At 36.1% G+C, this 20491-nt stretch overlaps 1 protein-coding gene across 1 annotated transcript in view; it reads left to right on the top strand.

The window, feature by feature from the left end:
• Positions 1 to 773: 773 nt before the first annotated feature.
• The window catches only part of LOC150085569 (spondin-2-like), a 45900-nt gene continuing 26182 nt past the window's right edge, over positions 774 to 20491 (top strand). Inside the window, exon 1 of the mRNA XM_090374114.1 lies at positions 774 to 1006. Coding sequence (XP_090230240.1) covers positions 832 to 1006 — 175 coding nt within the window. The 5' untranslated portion in view covers positions 774 to 831. The remainder of the gene's footprint in view (positions 1007 to 20491) is intronic.

Below are 20491 nucleotides of genomic sequence, written 5' to 3' on the forward strand. Positions count from 1 at the left end.
CCAAGAAATCCTGGGATTACTGAAGGTGAAATACATTCGTTTTGCCAGATATACAACTGAGTTATGTGATCCACCGTCGAAAATTTTAAAATTTCTGACCTTATACAAAATACCCACACACAGACTCTAGAAAAAATAAGAACACATGAACCCTAGAGGGTGCCCGCGTAAACAATTCGAAATTTGAGACTATTCTTTATTTTTAATTAAAAATGATATGGCTATCATATACAGTAGTTTAAGGTGATAGCTTGCAGGCGCTCAGTTTCAAAAGATAATCTAATTTAATGTAACAGGACGGGGACCAGGAGTTGTCCTGTAGTATTTCGGGTCCCAAATAACTATCTTATTTTCCTAGGCCTAAATTCGGTCCAAGTATTTCAAAGAAGTGCTTGTACATTGTTGGATCACATTCTTTAAATCGTGTCGGGGGAATCCATACATTTATCCACTTATGACGACTTCTACTCTCTGAGGAATTTATTTTTGTTCGTTGCTGTTGTCGTTTAAACCAACAGTCTTAAGACAATAAATTTTCCTGTCTAACAAGAACATGCTCAAAGTAAACGTATTCTTGGCAATTTCACATGTTTAAACTATTAACGCCTCTCTCTATTAGCAATTAAAAACAGCCTTGAAGGGTGAGCCAACTCCTTATTAAGCGCGAGCAGCCAATGAAAATACTATGGCGCCATCTCGCGGCCACCACTGACAAGCGTTACCAACTTGAATACACGTGGTTTCACGTAGCAGCTTACTTCTTATATAGGAGGCCACGTGCGTAGCCAGAACAGGAGTGTAGGTCAAAGGGTTCGAAAGCTCTCATTCACAATGACAATGCTTTGGAGTGCGTGCTTACTTTATGTGTTTCATGTGGCATTCTCCGATTGTCCACCAGATAGAGTTCTAATGTATAGTGTGCACCTGAGTACGGAATGGTCAGAAGATAAATTTCCTAAACAGTATCCCAAGTGGAGACCAAACGCTCAGTGGTCCACTGTCATAGGTAAGCACACTGTCGTTTGGTGGGTTTCAGACACGCAATGTATTTTGCAGCTGGCGCGTGCAGGCGAACGTAATAAATTACTTATTTCTAACAATGAGAGGAGTTTGGATTCGCTTCACGTCCGATTCCATGTTAGAAAAATGACCGACTTCTCTCTGCGGAACGGCAAACGTGCATGTGATTGTCAATATGTGTTCCTTAATTAAGGACTGTTGATTTGTGTTACCAGAGGAGAAAATATGTGAAAAATGTTAGTTTCTAACGCCTAGTTATTATTATTATTGTCTTTATTGCTATTACCCCGTTCTTTCCTTTCCATTGCAAGTCCGTCTTTCGGCATGCTCTGATGGGCAAGAATAGGTAACTTGCATTTTTCTGGAAGGTCTGATTTTCTAGTTGGATGCTGGAGTAAGTTTGGAAAATGTGCATAGATATTTGGGTTCTTAAAACTCAATTTCTTTCGTGCTTTGTTGATGGTGCTGCTACAATTCTCCTCAATTTTAAGAAATGTGTAGTTATTTATAATGGGCATGTTATTCATTGTCTGCTATGACCTTCAGTCTCCTAGCAGGATGTGCACCATGGTCATACGATCCGCATAGTGCGCGAACTGTATGGTTCCGCCTACCTAACAAGGAAATCTCTTTCTCAGTTGAATGATTAGCATGCATTCGCCCGAATCATCACTCCTTTTACCTTTCCCGAATATCCATAAGACCAATAAAACTATTTCAGACGATGTCCCTGGATCGTACTGATATCATTATTATTGGCTGAATTGCAGTTTGCTTGACCTGACTTCAGTATTTTTATTGCGGTAACATTAAAATTGCTAGGTACTATTTATATATTAAAGTAGCCATTTCTTATTCGTTTTCTTTTAAAGAAAGAGCTGTAAGCGGTGAGTTGAAGGAATTTCCATTTTCCTCAATGATGGAAATACGACTTCCTTTGAGAAAATATGAAGTTATTGTTTTTCCAACGTTCTTAGTACGGGTGTATTCAATAAGCAGTACTGGATTATGAAGATAGTTCTAAGAAAAAAACAATACGCTATTTATTTATTTATTTGCACATTAAGGCAAATAACTCAGTTACATTGTGCAAGTATATACTGTATATCTTTTGCATATTTAATAAAAGTATTCAAAAAGACTTATATGAAATTGAACTTTAATGAATGGAACATTTTAAAAACAAAAAATAGCATAAAATAATGCAATGCACCCTGAACTTTTGAACTTTGTGAACAGTAACTTTTTTTATGTTTTAGAGGACCCGCCTCTCTCTTGATCTTACTTTCTTTTTTGCTCTTTCCTAAGGTATAGCAGTTATTTCAGAAATCATATATATATATATATATATATTTGCAATTATATAGTGAATTAAATAAATAAACGCATATTTAGTTGGAAGGTTTTTAAATTAATTAATTAAATTGATGGGAAATAGATCTCCAATCGAATATGAAATATTATTAATGAGTAATAAATAATTATTTTGCTGTCTAATTGTAAATGTAAATTGCTATTTGAGTATTATTTTCCATAGGGTGATTGAAATTTAATTGAATTTAATTTTAGACATAAATGAATTTAATTTTAAGCATAAATTAAACTTTTGATTTAAGCATAATTGAATTTAACAATTCAATTATAAACGGTAAAGTTTAAACTTTAACATTTGGCATTGTTTAAACTTAAAAGAATGCCAAATGAATATTATGCTGGTCGAGTCTGGTTTGACGGCTTAACCAGGCATTGCAGAGAACTCCTTTTGCGTAATCGTGAGGACCTTTCCCAGCCATTACAAATGGCTTAACTCGAGAAAAGCTAGACGCTGTTTTTAATATGGACGAAACAGGTAATACCCTCCCCCCCACCAAACGTAAAGTGTTGGCTGGCTGGTGCATTCACATGGTAGCCCGTTGTAGTGCAGCAGGTTCATATATTCTGACAGCTGTTATTTCCAAAGGATTCAGAAAGAAAGAAAAATGAATATAAAAGAAACACGCCATTGGGAACTGCTGTGTTCATGAGAGAAACTGGCTATAGTAATGGCACTGTTTTTCATGCTTGGTTCGAATATTTTTAAAACTTCAGCCTGCTGAAAGAGTTCCCTTATGCTAACTGGGCATGCATCGTATGTGAAATCCTTATGTGCTCTTGAATTTTGTGTAAGCTATGACATAACAGTGCTCTGTCTACCAGGATATTACACTCATCATTCACATCTTACTCTTTTTTGGTGACAGGGAAACAAGTTTATTTTTAAAAGTAGAGTCCGGTGGTATCTTTCAAGGTATTTTCAAAGCTTGAGGGTTAGCAGCAAGAGTATCGACTGCTGGCTCTGAAATCATAGACACAGGGATCTATCCATATAGCAGATCCGCTATTGAAGCTCAACTAACAGCATCACAGTTTTTCAAGCCCAGCATAAAATGATAAGAATATTGGAGACGTCAACTGCTAACCTGCATCATAATCAACAAATGAACCGCCTAGGCATTTCGGTGCAACAGCAATGAAAGAATTAACGTTAGCGAGTCATTCAACTAATTCTAAAGGGTGAAGAATCAACTGTTTCAACAATCTTGCCAGCTACAGTGAAACGGGCAGGTCTTGTAGTATGGAAAAACAAACTGGATGGCTCAACATGGCCTAAGTTGCTGGTGCACAACAACAACAAACGAGATCAAAAAAAAAAAAAAAAAACCGCTAAGCGCATCACTTCTCCAGATAATCTCAATCCAAGTGCGATGAAAGAAAATTGAACGAAAAGAATTAACAAATAAGACCTGTATAAAGGCAAAAATATACATCAATATCGTAATCTCAGGGCCTATTGAATCATATTACAACGACACTGTGTTCTTTTTGCGGGAAAATTTTTTATACCCAATCATCGTCCCAGCTGGTTCAATCTGTTCAATACGCGCTGTGCTGTGCAAATCGTGGTTTTCGTGAGCATTGTGTTGGACCTACAACAAATTAAATTAATAAGTAGAAAGTGCGCAGCACAGATTTCATTTGCTAATAATGAATTAAATTTCTGTACTGAATCTATTTAGTAAAAATAATTTTTCCTGAAATGATCCAATTCACTCACACTTATGGGAATCAAACAAAAACATGTAAAATAAAGCCGTATGGAGTATAAATTTAATTGCCCGATTCATTTTCTTCGTTGTATATGCCTAACACCGGCTCTACCTCTAAGAGTGAGAAGGGAAAAAATAAGAAGTTAAGGTGGGAAAATTGTGGTAGAAACAACGGAGATGTGTTTAAATTCGCAGTTTCGAAAGAGGTGTCTCGGCATATCGATGTTCTGCGGATTTTCGTATTGACATATTTTTCATGTTGGCTAAAAATATATCACATTTGTTGGAAACACAAAGAAAGAAAGAAAGAAAAAGAAGAAAGCAAAACATTAAAAATTTGAACTAAATTTGAATCTGTTTATGTAAATGTCTTCTTTTATAGATGTTTTTCTCATTTCATCCAAACATCACGGTGTCTCAACCAAAACATATCATTCACAAGAGGTCCCCCATTTTAAGAGCCATGCCATGGGTTGTTTATCACTGTTACCTATTCGGGAATTTAAGAAATTGATGCAGCAGCAAAACTTCCACCTGCTTCAACGCTCACGCAAAAGACTAGGACTCTCCGTTTGCCTAGAGAAACTCCTCGATTGGTTTGAAATATTTACATTAGGGCTCATCAAACATGTTTCAACCCCTCCCGTACTGTGCAAAATCATAACGATGATAGATAGGAATGGATGAGAATATCAGTGATATGGATAGTGGATAACATGCTATTAAGCAGTTTTTGAACTTCCATCAATTAACCAGAATGTAACTATGTCCTAAAACTTCTGTAACTATCAGAAGAGAAATGTCAAAATTCATAGAACCAAAATTTTAAAATTAATATTTCATTTTCCTGTAATATAGCCTGTTCACTGAGCGTGCATTTTGGTCTGGCTTTAGTGGGCATTCATTGTCTGGCACAAGATGCTGAAACACCTAGTCAGACCATCTTCAAAAGCAACAGTACTTTAAGATGTAGAAAATTCGCATTACACCTAGAAAAGAATTGCCCAAGGTTTTCGCTTTAAAATTGTAGGACTTCAGGATTATGGTTTGCAGTAAGAACAGCTCTGAACTGTACTGTTTACTAACAGTAAACTGGTTTAAACTAGTAAAGGATATTATTCGTGGTGTTCTTTAGCATCTAATAATTGACAAGCGATTATTCAAACGGCATATTTCTAATTCCTCTTAAAGTTTGATCTGCACTCTGGGTTATGTCGTGGCTGAAATTTAATTTTTGTTATTTCAAGTAGCGCCTTCAAATCTTTGGTTAATGATGTAGGGAACTGTGCTGCCAAAAACTGAAACTTTTTAAATAAAATTCCTCACGCTTATGAATTTGTGTGGCAGTCATTGGAAGAAAGCTGTGCTGAACTTTTAAAGTTGAGTAAACCGAGAGGGGGTGCACAAAGTACTATTGTACCAATTGAAATGGAAGTTCATTAGTAAATAGTATTGTTCAAACTTTCCAGATGCATAATTTTTGCAGAACATGAGCTATAACGATACTCAAATAATCAAAAAAAAAAAAAAAAAAAAAACTAAATTGGCTAATGACTACGCATTAACAACTTAATTTAATTAGAACCCTTCCCTTTTTTATTTTTTTTAATGGAACGCAGTTATAAAATCAGATTTTTTTTTTAAATCCGTTTTTTCGTAAAAAAATTTAATCGTGACGCGTACATACGAGGCAAATAGAAACTCGAACTTTTTTATATTTATTTCTCTGTATTAAGAACGTTTCGGGCTTATTTGTGAAAATGGAGTCATTTTGAAGTTTCTGAGGAACTTAAGAAAGAGTTTGAGGAAAATGGCACGTTGTCTTAAGTCTGTTATTATAAACAACACACTGTAATTTACCACTGATGTGTGCTTTGTACGACTTTTCTGTTTGTCTCAAACTCCTTCCGCAAGGTAACTAATGTTACTTAAACTTTGGGCTACATTAAATAAATCATAGTTCGTCTGAATGGCAAGACCAGTTAATATATTTCCTTGTTTGCAAGCCTTTTGCGCATGCGTAGACCCATTTCCGAGAAGGCGGTTGTTGGAAATCGAAATGGAGCCAGTTGAGAAAGAAGATATGCAAAATTCCTGTTTCTAATCGTTTCTACAATGATTCTAAAAGAGCATTCAAATGCATTGTATTCCATGGCAGGCGACTGACTCATCGCTATTCTCACGTGCGGCGATAAAATAAGAAAAGAAAAATAGTAATAACATACCTTTTGAGCTAACTACACCCTGCAGCGCCACGCTGTCTCAACGAAAGGTCATTCTGTGATGAAGAGACAGGAAAAGGCGCCGGTTGCACAAACACCACTATTAGAAGTTCATTTAGTTTATGTGGTATAACAGAGTATAGATTACAGAAGCCTTTCTTAAAGTGAGGTCCACGGACGCTCAAGAGCCCACAAAAATACCTCAATGAGTCTACGAGTGATGTCCGAAATTTATTATGCGTACTGAAAGTGCAAGAAAATTTACAGCACAAGAGCAATTTTCTTAAAAGTTAAAAAAAATTATATTGGCGATTTTTATATAAAAGGTTGCATTTAAACATATGCTTTACAGTGCTGGTGGTGCAAGTTCAATAATTAAGTACAAAACAAACTTGTCCACAATTATATTTTTCATCTCAGTCTAATAAAACCTCACTGGAGATTGTTTAAAAAAGATCGTTGACGAATATATGAAAACGGAGGTCCTGAGGCTTCTGTGGTTTAAGAGTTGCTAAATTAACAGTAAATTTTTCAACGTTGTTTAAAATATTTTGCAAAAATTTATTTGAATTTTCTGAATTGATCTCGCCTGTTAATTGAGAAACATTGTAATAGAAATAAATGCATTTAATTATTATTTTATGTATTGATTAATTTATTAAATGTAATTTATTCTGGTAAGTTACTGTTAACTGTAATAACAATTAACTGTTAATATCCAATTTACTGTTAACAGTAAATTAGATATTAACAGGAGTTTATTTGTACATTAGTTGGGAAAAGTGTCATTTGTGTACTTAGTTAAAAATAAATGAAGCGTGTGCAAAATGCAAACATAGTGTGAATGTCATTACAAGTTTTCTCTGTCATTCACTTCCAATAACAGCTACTTCTTAAGGAGAATTACGTGGCCTTTTCAGACATTGCAATCATTCGTGCTTAGTTTTTAAAATCTTATTATAGTCTTAGCTGTAATTATAAAAATAACATTAAAAATAGAAAAACAACAAGAAACAACCGAAGTCATTGTTTCTTGTCGTGGATTTTAAAATATTTTTTTTTAGTTATTGTGCCAAAGCAACAATGGCTGTCGCTGATGGTATCCAAAAATTGTGTTCATTCTGTGGTTGGTTTCCCTGTTGTTCTGCTTGAGAAATCCGAATCTCTGGGGTACTGAGGGAACACTGCAGCTATTGACTGAGACAGACAAGACTGGTCTAACATTAACATTTCTACGCCATGAGAAAAGTTCATAAAAATTTCTACTCTTAGAACGATTTCTAGCTAAGTATCATCCAAAATTTAGCTTCTGTGGATTTGGAATTGTTGGTTATCTTTGATTTGATTATTTATCGTCTGGACCTTTTTTTATACCATTTAGATGTTACGATTTCTAAATTAAATTTTTACCTAATCAACAATCTTTTTCTCACTGGTAAACTTGTTCTCCACCCTCGGTTTAGCCTAAAACAGCACTGGAAAGCTTCTGAAACGAAGCAAACTGATTTTTTTAAAGGAAAAAAAAATAACTTTCATCGGCTATTTTCACTCTTTATCTGAGTTAATTGGTCTCAGGCGTGAACAGCAAGAACCCCCAACCCCCAAAACTCAGGTTTTTCGTCCAGAAAAACAGAAAAATCGACCAGTTCTCACATGCAATTTGTGGACAATAATAAATATAGGTAGATGAGCTGGTTCTTTGGTAATCCTAATATGACAGTTTTTATGCAAATGTGTGCAACTAAATGTATAGTTTTTATACATTTAGCTGTGTAAAATTACTGGCTGTACGGGGACAGTTTGTATCGCCTCAGCTCATATTACAACCTTTATTTTGATTAGACAAAATTTTAATTTAGAAATCGTGAAATCTAAACGGCAATAGCCAGTTTTAATATCAAATTTAAATTGAAATACCCTGTATTATCTCGTGCTATTTTGCTTTTGTGATATTAAATTTAACTAGTCGTATTTTTCGTTTTTAAGACGCTGCGGTGTGGAAGGCGCACTCTAATTTTGGAACGGTAAACTTAATAAAAAAAAGTTTGAAAAAATTTATTGTTAATACAATGGAAATTTTAAAGTAAAATTCAATAAAATCAAAAGCCAATAAAGAAAAGTATAGGAGTATTACTCTTATTATTTTAGTATTATTCAACTTCAGATGCATTACTTACTTGATCATCATTATCTTCAACTTAATCATCATTATCATCAGCCTCTTCGTTAGTATCACTGTCACTCTCATACAGTAAATGATCTTCAGTGCGATCCACTGCATTACTTATACCACATTTTTAAAGTACTTGACCACAATTTCAGTCTTAATCGTGCCATGATTTCAGCATCTATTCACACACTTGTGCTATTGATGGACGTTTCATCCTTCCCGTAGGAGTCATATATATCATCCGCCATCAATTTATTCCATTGCTCCTGCATATTATTCTTGAATGGCTTATTGATGCTTATATCTAATGGCTGTAACTGGGAAGTTAAGCCACCCGGAATTACCACCAATTCTGTGTTCCTCATTTCGGTCAGTTGTTTGTTTTCAGTCCTATGTTCTCTAAACTGATCCCATACTAGTAGAGCATTTTTACGCAGTAGTCCACAGATTGCTTGGACCAAACTTTCACGAACCAATCCTTGATTCATTTTTTATCCATCCATCCCTTCGGTTGTACAAGTACGTGAATTCCATTTGGTAGTTTATCTCTCGGTAAAGTTTTTCTTTTAAAAATTAACATTGGCGGAAGCTTGGTCCCATCAGCACAGCAAGTTAAAACCTTGGTGTAATGTGTCTTTTCATGTTTTAATAGGTATGGATTTTTGCCCTTTTAGACTTATGGTTTTATTGGATGGAACATCAAAAGTCAACGGAATTTTATCCATATTTCCGATTTGGCTAAATTCCTAGTTGCTTCATTTTCTGGGATTAAGGACAAATTTATGGAAATCTAATATTTTCTGTTCGTACTCAGCAGGCATTCTCTGGGCTATTCTACTTCTTGTGCTTAAATTAACCCGTTTCTTTTCATGAAGCGATAACACTAAGATTCAGTTCCTTTAAAGTCGTGTATCCCAATATCAGCTGCTCGTTTCCGTGCTTCTGCCATTATCATTTTAATACTCACTGCAATACCCATCTCTAAGTTCCATTATCCAACTACAGATTTGCCATTTAGGTAGACTTTTATACGAAGGTGGTCCGAAATTTCGTTCTGCTGCTCTGTTCCCGTGTTCTTTGGCATATTGTACTGCTTTTAGCTTAAATGCAATAGTATAATTTTGGCTTCTTGATGCGTCTGCCTTTGATTAGGGCTTAATGTATAACTGGAATTCACTTGTTGGAGTAACAAGTGAATTCCAGTTATATATTTACTGGTAACTACTGAAAAGTGTACTAACGTATAGTAGTTAACTATCCGTTAACTACTATACGTTAACTCACGGTTTTGCGCATGTGCTGTATTTCCACTTTCGGCTTCTAAGACGCAGGGCGATTTTTTTAGGTATTTATAAGGGAAAAAAAAAGTGCCTTATAAGCCGACAAATATGGTATTTTTTCTTGTAAATGCTTTTAATTTTTTCTAAATACTTGACATACTTTAATGAATATGAACCGTAACAAATTCACGCTCTACTCTTTATGTACAACCCTCGAACCATCCGGCTGTCTAGTGGGTGAAACAAAGATTAATAAAAAAATAATCAGAGACTTAGAAGTCTGCTAAAAGCAAAGCAAAGCTAAGCTGAGGGAATATATTTAAAGCCATAAACACCTTTAATATATTTATTTAAAGCCATAAACAAAGAATATATTTAAAGAATATATATATATATATCTTCTATAATATATTTAAGAATATATTTAAGGCCGCCGTAGCCTAGTGGTCAGGCGCGCGGGTGCATAAGTACACGTGCCTTGAGTGACAGGGGTTCAAGCCCGTGACTGCTGAATACGGTGCTGTTTCTTGTATTCTTTCTATCTTGTGAATTCCTCTGACCGTTTGGTCGTCCCGGAGTATAAACAGAAAATTTATTTATTTATATATTTAAAGCCACAAACAAAGATTAATAATAAAAATCAGAAACTTAGAAGTCCGCTAAAAGCAAAGCTAAGCTGAGGGAATATGTTTAAAGCCATAAACACCTACGCAATTTCAGTGCTAACTTACTCTTTCGGGATCACAGAATGAACTAACACTGAGCTGGTGTAGATCATGAGAAGAACCAGGATAATGATGACGAAGAGCCACTAACTCCATCCGAAGGCGACCGTCGAGAGACTGATCATAGCCAAGTAAAAAGGAAGGAGTTTGACAGACCTCATCGAACAACGGAATAAAGCTATTGAGGCACTAATGGATTACTTCTAGAAAAAGATGGCCAAGATCGCCAATCTACCAAGCCATAAGGAGGATGACAAGCGGCAATCCCCATTCAACCTCACCAAGGGGACCCCACCCATCCACCCACTCAGATGAAAGAAATGAAGGCAGGAGGATGAGCGAAGAAGGCACTCCTTGGGAGAAACTACAATGACTCCATCAAGACTACATGGATAAGAAGGCTTCCAACGCATGGTTCACCAGCTGGACGCTCGTCCCCGAGACAGAAGCATTCATGTTCGCCATCCAAGAGCAGGTAATCAACAAGAGAAACTACTGAAAATACATCGCTAAGGATTCCGGAATGACAGACGACATGTCGACGATGCCATCTTGTCTGAGAAACAAGCACATGACCTCAAGATACAGTGTGATCAGTATTGAATTTTTTATTATTTTGATATATCCTTGCAAATAAATCCTTGGACTAATAGTTGTTTAGTCATTAATACACGGCTTAAACAACAGGAAGATATCAATTACAAGCAGCTATAATATCGATAATCCCTCTACAAATGTTTACAGCAAATAGTGGTGAGTACCGATATATTTTCATAATAATCTATAAATTATCTCTTCACAAACTGACGACTATACGGCGTTTCAACCGAAATATAACCAGTTTATGAAGTATTGTCGAAAGGTGGTGCCCATCTCAATGTGATTTACGCAATCCGTAGTTTATGAATCACTGATAGAATAATGGAGTTTGGTCAAACGCAGAAGATGTCATAGTGTAAGATCTGAAAATCTTACAAAAATAAAATATTTTTTTAGACCTTGGAAGTCAGTTTTCCTTTTTGGATTCTTGCCGTTGGTAGAATAATATGGTAATAGCATCAGTTTCAATAACAAGAATTATTCATTAAGAATTGTAAAATTAAAAGGTAGTAGGAATGTAAACAGAAAAATTAGCTTTACATCCGTTAAAACTGAGAACTGTCAGAAAATACTATGGCAATACCCAGCAGGGGGTACGGTGCGACAATCAACTTAGGTTTATGAGAGGTCACGCACCGGAAACGCATTCGGCAAAACGCACACAGTAGTTTCTAAAAATAGACGCAGTGTCACATTTTGTGGTTTTTCTGAAGTGCTATAGAGACAAGCTGTGATGACACAGGAGGAGTTGTTTTGATACATTCGGCCTACATGAAAGAGCTCAACGGATGTCAACAAAGAAATAAAAAAGGAGAGGGGTATTGTGAATCACGTGCTACTGGGCCGGCGGAATAAGGGGTTTTTTCAACAAATGAAATGAGATGAAAGCGAAAGTAAATGTTAGATTGGTGAAGTCACTAGGAAATGGGCGTGACGAAATCGGCACTAAGATGTAGGAAAAAGGCAGTGAAAGTGTGGCAAGAGACAAAAAGTTGAGATTTTTTTTGTGGGGTGAGAAAACATGGTTTAAGACACTAAGTTGAGTTTTGGCGGTGTGAACTAAAATGGTCTAAGAAAAAGTAAAAATTTTGTCGGTGTGAGGAAGAAGGGGAGAAATGTTTTAGTCGGTCAGAGTTGAGCAAGTGCTGACCAGTTGAAGATGAGATAGTGAGTCAGTGTGAGTAAGTTGAGGAGTTGTAGTAAAGATTAGTGTTGGGAAAAAGGAGAAGGACGAGGAGAGACCTGTGTGGAGCTATGTGGTTGTGTGGGTTGTTTTTGTGATGTTTTTTTAGAAATGGAAATAGTCAGCGGACACAGCAGTTAAGATTTTGGTCAGGGTAAATAAAAGAAGTGAGCAACAGTTAAAAATTGAGGGTTACGTCGTCTTGGAAATTATGTGTAGCAGCACCTGAGTTTCTGAGTGTTAGGAAGAGTAAGGAGATAAAGCCATTCCGAAACAGGAGAGGAGCATCAAGCGGGCCGAATAAAATGGAGCTGGAACCACCTCGCAGCACAATTACCAGTGCCTAATTCTTCAAGAAAAGTAAGACGTCGCCCCTGATAGAAAAAGATAAGCAGAACCTGACGGGAAAGACGGAAAGACATAGGGCAACGTCACGCCGAGTTCAATAAGTAAGTGGCTAGATTATATTAGTACCCTCATACATATATAAAGGACTGTAAGGACACTGATAATGAATTAAAAGAAATTTAAGAAAGATAATGTGAGAAATATACAAAGTACATAATGTAAGGATAGGTTAGTGAAGAATTAGTGTTGGAAGACGTTAAACAAAAGGGAATAGATAGATATACAAATTTTGTATGATAATCGTATTGTTTTAGATGATGTATAATTAAAGAAATTTTGGAAGGGAAGAATAGGAGAGACATTAGGAATAATTATATTACTGTATGTAGGCCCTGTTGTAATGTAAGGGTCCAGTAAGAGTTTAATGACCTAACGTTGTTGTTGTCATGACCAAATGGACAAACGCTAGTTTGAAAGATAATTTCAATTGTATAAGTTAACTTTGATTAGAGAAAGTCTGTCAATTATATCTCTAGGCAAGAAGAAAGTATTATATAAATCAGAGGATACGAGTATAGACACTCAAATTGATCTTCAGAGTAAGAATGATTGGTATTGAAGGTGTAACATTAACAAAATTTCCTAAAAGAGTTATTAGTATATGAAAGGAGTGAATGGAATGGAATTGATATTTCTTGTTTAATTGATGCAGTATCAAATATAGGTAAGAAGGAATGGAATAGAATTGATATTTCTTGTTTAATTGATGCAGTATTAAATATATGTAGGATGAAAGGCAAATGGAATTGATAACCCTTGTTAATAGTGTTTAAAGAATGCAGTATTAAGTATATGTAGGAAGGAATGGAAAGGATTATGATATTTCTTGTTTAATTGAGGCAGCATTAAGTATTTCTAGAATGGAATGGGATTGATATTAGCTTGTAAATGATTTTTACTAATGTATGAACATGATATATATATATACACATGTAGGTGAGACCTAATCATGTTGTCATGTGTATAAATTCAATTAATATTTGGTTTTCATTATGCTCATGTAAATATGTTTAATAAACTGATTTGTATATACAACATTTGTGTGGTTTCTTTGTTGTTCTGAGTAAAAGTCTATCCAAAGGGAATTAAACACATTAAGGAGCTTTCCCCTTGAACTTGGAATTTTCTGTAAAATAATAGTCAGATGCGCAAGTGGGGAGGGGTTTATTACAAAAGATATAATAATATAAATAAGATAAAAAAATATAAGTATAAACATTTATTTCCCCCCCCCCACAATAGGCTGGAGTATCACAACATCCATACACTTGGTGTATGGATGGCAGTAATCTATCCTTGGGTACTAGAATAGCATGTGAAATAGGGTCCATTCTGTTCAGTAAACTTCACCAAGGAACAATGGCCATTTATTTTAACTGCTCGTCTAAACATAATGATTGAATACTATGTAGCTGTGATGTACAGGATGATACGAATTAAATCAGGTAGCAAAGGCTTGACTTCACTAAAGACGGCTTTGTGTTTTACAAATGGTTGCATTCATTCCATTGAACGTAGCTATCTTAGGGACTCCTATGGATTTGGCTTAAGAACATCGTGTGGCATCAATGGCAGATGGACTTAAAGTTCCGCTTACTTGCTTATTCTCGCAGAGTCCTTATCGCGAATGTGAAATTGATAACGCCCCTTTCCCTTTTGCATGGATAGCTTCAGTTTAGTGGATATGGACTAGTGGTTTTAGCGTTGGGAGTTTTACGGGTTTCTATATCATTAGGAATAGACCATTGACAGGTTTTCCCTCTATGGAGAGGAGATCCTGAGACCAATAGTCTTTCAGTACTCCACAGCAGTTGGAGAAAGGTTTGTTTTCATGGCTGATAATGCCCAGCCGTATAGGGCACATCTGGTTGATAACATTCATAAACTGATCTTCTTTTCGTAGGAATTTCATATAGTAACCATTAAATAACTATGTAACCTTTGAAGAATTGCAACATCGAATATGTTCCTAAAGTCGAGACAACTCCTTTTAATAGTTTTGTAATGTAATTTTTGTATTGGTGAATTTAAAAACAAAAAACATTAATCCGTTCTCTCTCTGTCTCTCTCTCTCTCTCTCTCTGTCTCTCTCTCTCTCTCTCTCTCTCTCTCTCTCTCTCTCTCTCTCTCTCTCTCTGATTCACATATCTTTTCTCTTTGATAACATTACATTAAGAAGTAAGTTGTTTTAAAATTACTTAGCTGGACCAATATAAGTAAGCCTATATATCTTAACTTATCTCATTATATCTAATTATGCCATGTTCTATTAGCTAATATGGTTGTCTTCGGGCCAATGATACTAAGCCTGTTTTGCAATCAATAAAAATAATTATTATAATTATCACTACGTCTCACTCACTAATTTATTCAGAACTCGTATTACTTCTCAATCCTTCCTCAATGATTATTTCGTGTTGGGGAATGCCTGCCCACCATTTCTGCAACTTTCCCCATTATCTCCCCCTCGCATTTTTTTTTTTTCGTTCATCTTTTCCTTCATCTTTCGCCATTCTCTTTTGTGGTTGCCTTGGGCCCGGTTCCCTTATAATTGCGGCCGGTGTCATGTGTGCTGTCTTGTATGAACTACATTTCTGCAGACATAAGAGGCGTGGTCTTGACAATATGAGTTCCCAAAGGAAGAGCCACTTCCGAACGCTCATTTCCTTGATTTTACTTTTTTATGCGACATTATATTAAATATAATTTATTACGTAATATTTAATTTATTAACTATACAGATATATAAGTTAATATCTAATAAAAAGTTATTATATATAATAATAACTGTCGAGGTTTCAAATGATTTAAGCCTTTTTCTAATGACAATGTAATTAATTTTTTATCTTGGTAAAGAACGAAGATATAAGAGAACTCAATACTATCTCAAATTCCAACCTGGACTTAATTTTAAGCTATAGAATCCTTAATATATTGCCTGGCCACGTTATTAGGACATCATGAACTATTAGTATGTCAGATTGCCATTGGTCCGAATCACTGCGCCGATACAACATGCCACATAATAAGGTATCGAAAAGTGACCCGAGGAATACTGTACCTTTCATGTAACAAAACACCACTCAGTTCCTGGAGTGACATGGGCAGAGGATTATGCTGACCAGCGCGGCTTTGCAGTTCATCCCGCTAACAGTCAGTGGGACTGGCATCGGAGGATTAAGCTGGTCAGGGAATATGCTTGGAGTCTGTCTCGTATTCACCTCAAACCACTCTTTCACACATTTGGTGCAGTGGACGGTCCATGGTTATCTTAAACGTACCGCTGTCCATATAGGGTTAAACATGCAACATTACCGGGCGCACATGATTCACAACGATGTTCGAATTTGCTCTGAAGTTCACGGTGCTCCCCAGCAGCCTGTAGGCAACAGGATGGCCCCAACGCCTCGTGTGGTTCACCTCTGCACGTACACTCTTCCATCGACGCTCAAAAACTAACTCGGGACTTATCGGACCATATAACTTGCTTCCAGTCGTCCTGCATCCATCTTTTGTATTCCCCGCACCATATTTTTCGGTTAGCATCCGAGGTCAGTGTCTTCCGTGAAGAGTTTTGGCTGTATGCTTATCGCATGACGTATGCGTTGTTTTATTCTACGCATCTTCCAGGCTGGATGATGACATTTTCTGTGGTATGGTTCAACGTTAGATTGTCATCCAGTTGCTACCTTACAGTTGATAATCTCTTCCTAGGACTTGGTTAATGCCATATTGGATTCCAGTTTTCTGTATATTAACCAGCTTACAGCTTTCCTTATTGTTTTTGGTATTTGCTTTATCAATTATCTGATGTGATTAAGAAACCTGCAGCGATTTTAAAATTTTATTGTTCTCTTGTTTGTCGCAGGATACGTTTAGTTCATTATGTATAGTGGCGAATGATTTTTTATTTTTGTAAAGATAATTCAGATGAATTTATTTCAAAACGGCCTCTCTCTGTCTTTCGATGCTTCAAAGTCGTATTTGAAGATGAAAGGTTTAGTATTGGATCTCAGGCTTCTAGAACATAAAAACAATAATTAAAATCCTACAATAAACCGTTAGTCGTTGCTTTTGAGATATTGCGGTCTCTCTTTGTCCGATACACTGGTATATTTCTCTGGCATATGCTGACACTTTTACGTTTAAAGTGTGACTAGGTACGGTACCCTATTGCCAGGCTACAATGGCTTTATCCTTGACTTGTGTAACTAATGATTAAGAGCGTCTTTAGTTACGAGGTATTCCTTTAGCATTACAGTTATCAAGTTTCACTTCAGTTGTAAAGAATAGATACAGATTTATATTTGGCTCAAGGTTGGAAACATGTATTTAGTTCAAGGGTAGTTTGGGTTTTTAACACTCACACTTTAACCTATACTCCAAATTCGTCCCTCTCTGACGTCACGGGCATTTTAAAGAATGTCATTGACATAAAACTTGGATGCAGGTTGATTAATCATTGATAGTTTGTCGCTGCAGATTGTGAACTGAAGTCGTAATGAGGGGATGTTTGGGTAACATCAGTTCATTGCATCGAACTTCATTCACTATAAGCATGCGTTCTTGTGATCTGTTATCTGTCATAACTGTATGCAGTTTTCTCCCATTAGATAGCCCTTAATGCTGATTGAAGGATATCAGACAAGGACGTTAAAAAATACTGTCATCATGAGCGAAAACAGCTTGCTTAGCTATAGTGCTAACTAAAAGTTTCTTGCTGTTTCAATAAGTGTTTATAATCTTGAAATGGGGAATATTACTTCTAATATTACTTGTAATAATTAATTCTAATATTACTTCTAATATTCCCCACACGTGTCAAAGAATGGGAACTGTAGAAAGTCCACGTGCTGCTTATAACATGCGAATTTTCGTCAAGCTAAGTAAAAAATCGGATGCAATATAAATGATAATTTATTTAAAATTTTAAATTAATTAAGGGGAGGGCAATTCTCTGTAATTAGTATTGTGCTTATGGAGGCTTGGCACTGTCGGGTTACAGACCACCAAAGATTTAGGGGTTTTCGTCTTTAATTTGGTACCACTGGCCAGAAGGAGGTAGTCGGTTAGTGGCAACCGTTGTCTGTCAGATATATATATATATATATATATATTTTTTTTTTTTTTTTGTGAACAAGATAGGTTGATCAGTTCTTATAACGTGTACCGAAAAGTGCATATTTGTGCCGTAATACAGCCCCAAACTTCCATTGCAACAACTAATAAATTTTTATAGATTGCTTCCCATAAAGGTAGATATATAACATAAAATATAAATAAAACGCCCCCTGTTGCTCTGGCAGAGCAGTGACAAAACTTGAAATAGTTTATCTTCATGTTTATCCTTCTTGCTGCCACATTTACATGCACTGCATATCAGAAAACGCATTAAAGAGTGTGTGGTCTAAACACTACAAACTGCTCCACGAATTCGAAATGATGTGGACAGCTTTTATTTTATTTATTTTTTTCTCGTTATGGGCCGAACCCTTTCATCTCTCTCTGTCGGGGGTGGAATGAGATCCAATGATTACTTCACCGTCCTGTGTGATCGCATTCATTTGACGACGCAGCTACTCTTCCCAGATGGAGATGTCACAGGTCACTTAAACAAGAAATGGTTTGAGTAACCTTGAAGAGGACGTTCTCATCTACACGAACAGTTCCAATTTTACAAATTCAGGCATCCTACTGAGAATCTGTTGGAGGGGAAATTTTAGTTTACACGAACCTTATTTACTGCTGCTATATTCTTGCAACGATTTAACGATCTATGTCGATTTTAAAACGAATCACTATTTATCCACTGCATTTACCATTACCTGTGCTTTTCTCCTTCATAAACACAGTTTAAGATCGATTAAGATTTCTGTTTTTTTTTAAAGACTTATCAATTTCTGAAGCTGATCAATATTCGTGGTGGGCCTATCTGAATATCTATAAAGAGTAAGTCAGCAAAATATCATCTGTAGCTCATATTTCCAAAAGTAAATAACAATTTTAACAAAGTTTTTAGATGACTGTTGAAACGGAGAGATCGTCTATCCCTAAAAGCCTTAATTTTATTTATGTGTATTTTGTATTATTATTTACAGTCTTATTTTCACTATACAGACTGCATATATCCGTCGTCCAGTGCTTCTGGATTACACAGATCAATTAAGTTTTATCGAAAAAAAACCTTCGTATATTTTCAATCATTTGACAAGTAATGTTTTATTGGCTGAATACTAAGGATTTTTACTGAGAGTATGCCCTCTTCCCAGGGGTTCTTTGCAGATGTCATATATAAGTTGGAAAGCCTTAATGAATATTTTTGTAGCCTATAACTGCTTTACCATTACGGGGTTTCTCAACAACATGAAGTTTTTACTAAAAATATCTGAAGAGAGCTGTCGCATCGGACAGAGGGGTGGCTTTGCTGAAGACATCTCACGAACGTCTTCTAATATTTGCAGATTTGCAGTTCGTGACGTTTTCTAGGTTTCTGTGGTCAGCAGTTAAAACAAGGTCATTTTTGTTTCGTTTCGCATTTTATTATGCTAAAGTATCCTGGGATTTTCATATAAAATATAATACACGCAAATGTATTATCTTTCATACGAAAATCGGGAGAAAATGGCAAGTGAAATACTTGAATTATTGAAATAGTATTTTTTGAATTATTGAAATAGTATGCGTGCAACAGTTTTTAATGGCTTCGTTGGTTTAAAAATCTATGGACGTCAATCGAAAGCAAGAAGCATTTCAGATGCATCCCTTCAAATTTAGCAATTCAGTGTGCACCTGAGGGAAATAGTCAATCAGTACTTATTTTGATTTTATAAGATATAGTTATGCAGCTCGGAGGAAATGGCCAGAAAAGTTTGAGGGTTCTTTTTTTTTGTATAAGAAAATTTGAAAGGAGAAAGATGCCTGGCGTAGCGGAGTGGTCAGGAACGTGAATGCAATAGCACTCACTCTTTGAGTAGAACCGGGGTTCAGGCCCGTGACTGCTAATTAGATTAATGTTTGTATTGATGGCTTATTGTAAACTCCACTGACCTGGTGGCCGTGCCGAATTATAAAACAAGAACATTTGATCTAAAAAAACTGATGTTTAAAATCGCTAGTGTTCATACAATATTTTGTCCTCGGGAAGGAATTTGATCCGTTCTTTCGAGCAACATAACGAATAATAATAACGACAAAGAAAGAGCGCTATTTTTTAAGATGAATAAGAGAGGGAGAAGAAGAGAGAATAAGAAGACTGGTCAGGGACATCACCTTGAAATAATCAGGTTTTAAATGGAACAGTTCATGCACACAGCAAAAGTGAGCTATTTAATCGTTGCAATGACGTCAGGGCGGGCATCTGCAGTGTTCCTCATTAGTTTCCATTATGCACTTCATCCGATAAAAGAAACAACTGGATTAAGGAAAAATAAAAGCAGCTTCGCCATGTTTTTGATGACGCATCGAATGCTCACCTCTCTGTCCTTACGAATGCGGATCGTTTCAAAGGCCAAATGCAGAGGGACGTCATGTCCAATAACCTATTCCCATCAAGTCGGAGGAAGTTGTTCATCACAGGGCCGTGAGAGCAGACTTGTGACAGGCCACTATCATCACTGCGTTCGCATCTGTCTGATAAGGGGCGCTTTATAACTAGCCGCGATGCAATCCCTTTTTCACCTTAGCTGTAGGGGGAATGTCAGCACAGTCGCACGTGAGAAGACTGTAGCCACGGTGACTGTAGAGTACACCTGTATAACCTTGGGATTCTGTGCACGAAGTAGTGAGATCGACTATTTC

Source organism: Mastigoproctus giganteus, chromosome 5, assembly GCF_048544385.1.
Source record: "Mastigoproctus giganteus isolate SK-2022 chromosome 5, ASM4854438v1, whole genome shotgun sequence".
Taxonomy (NCBI): domain Eukaryota; kingdom Metazoa; phylum Arthropoda; class Arachnida; order Uropygi; family Thelyphonidae; genus Mastigoproctus; species Mastigoproctus giganteus.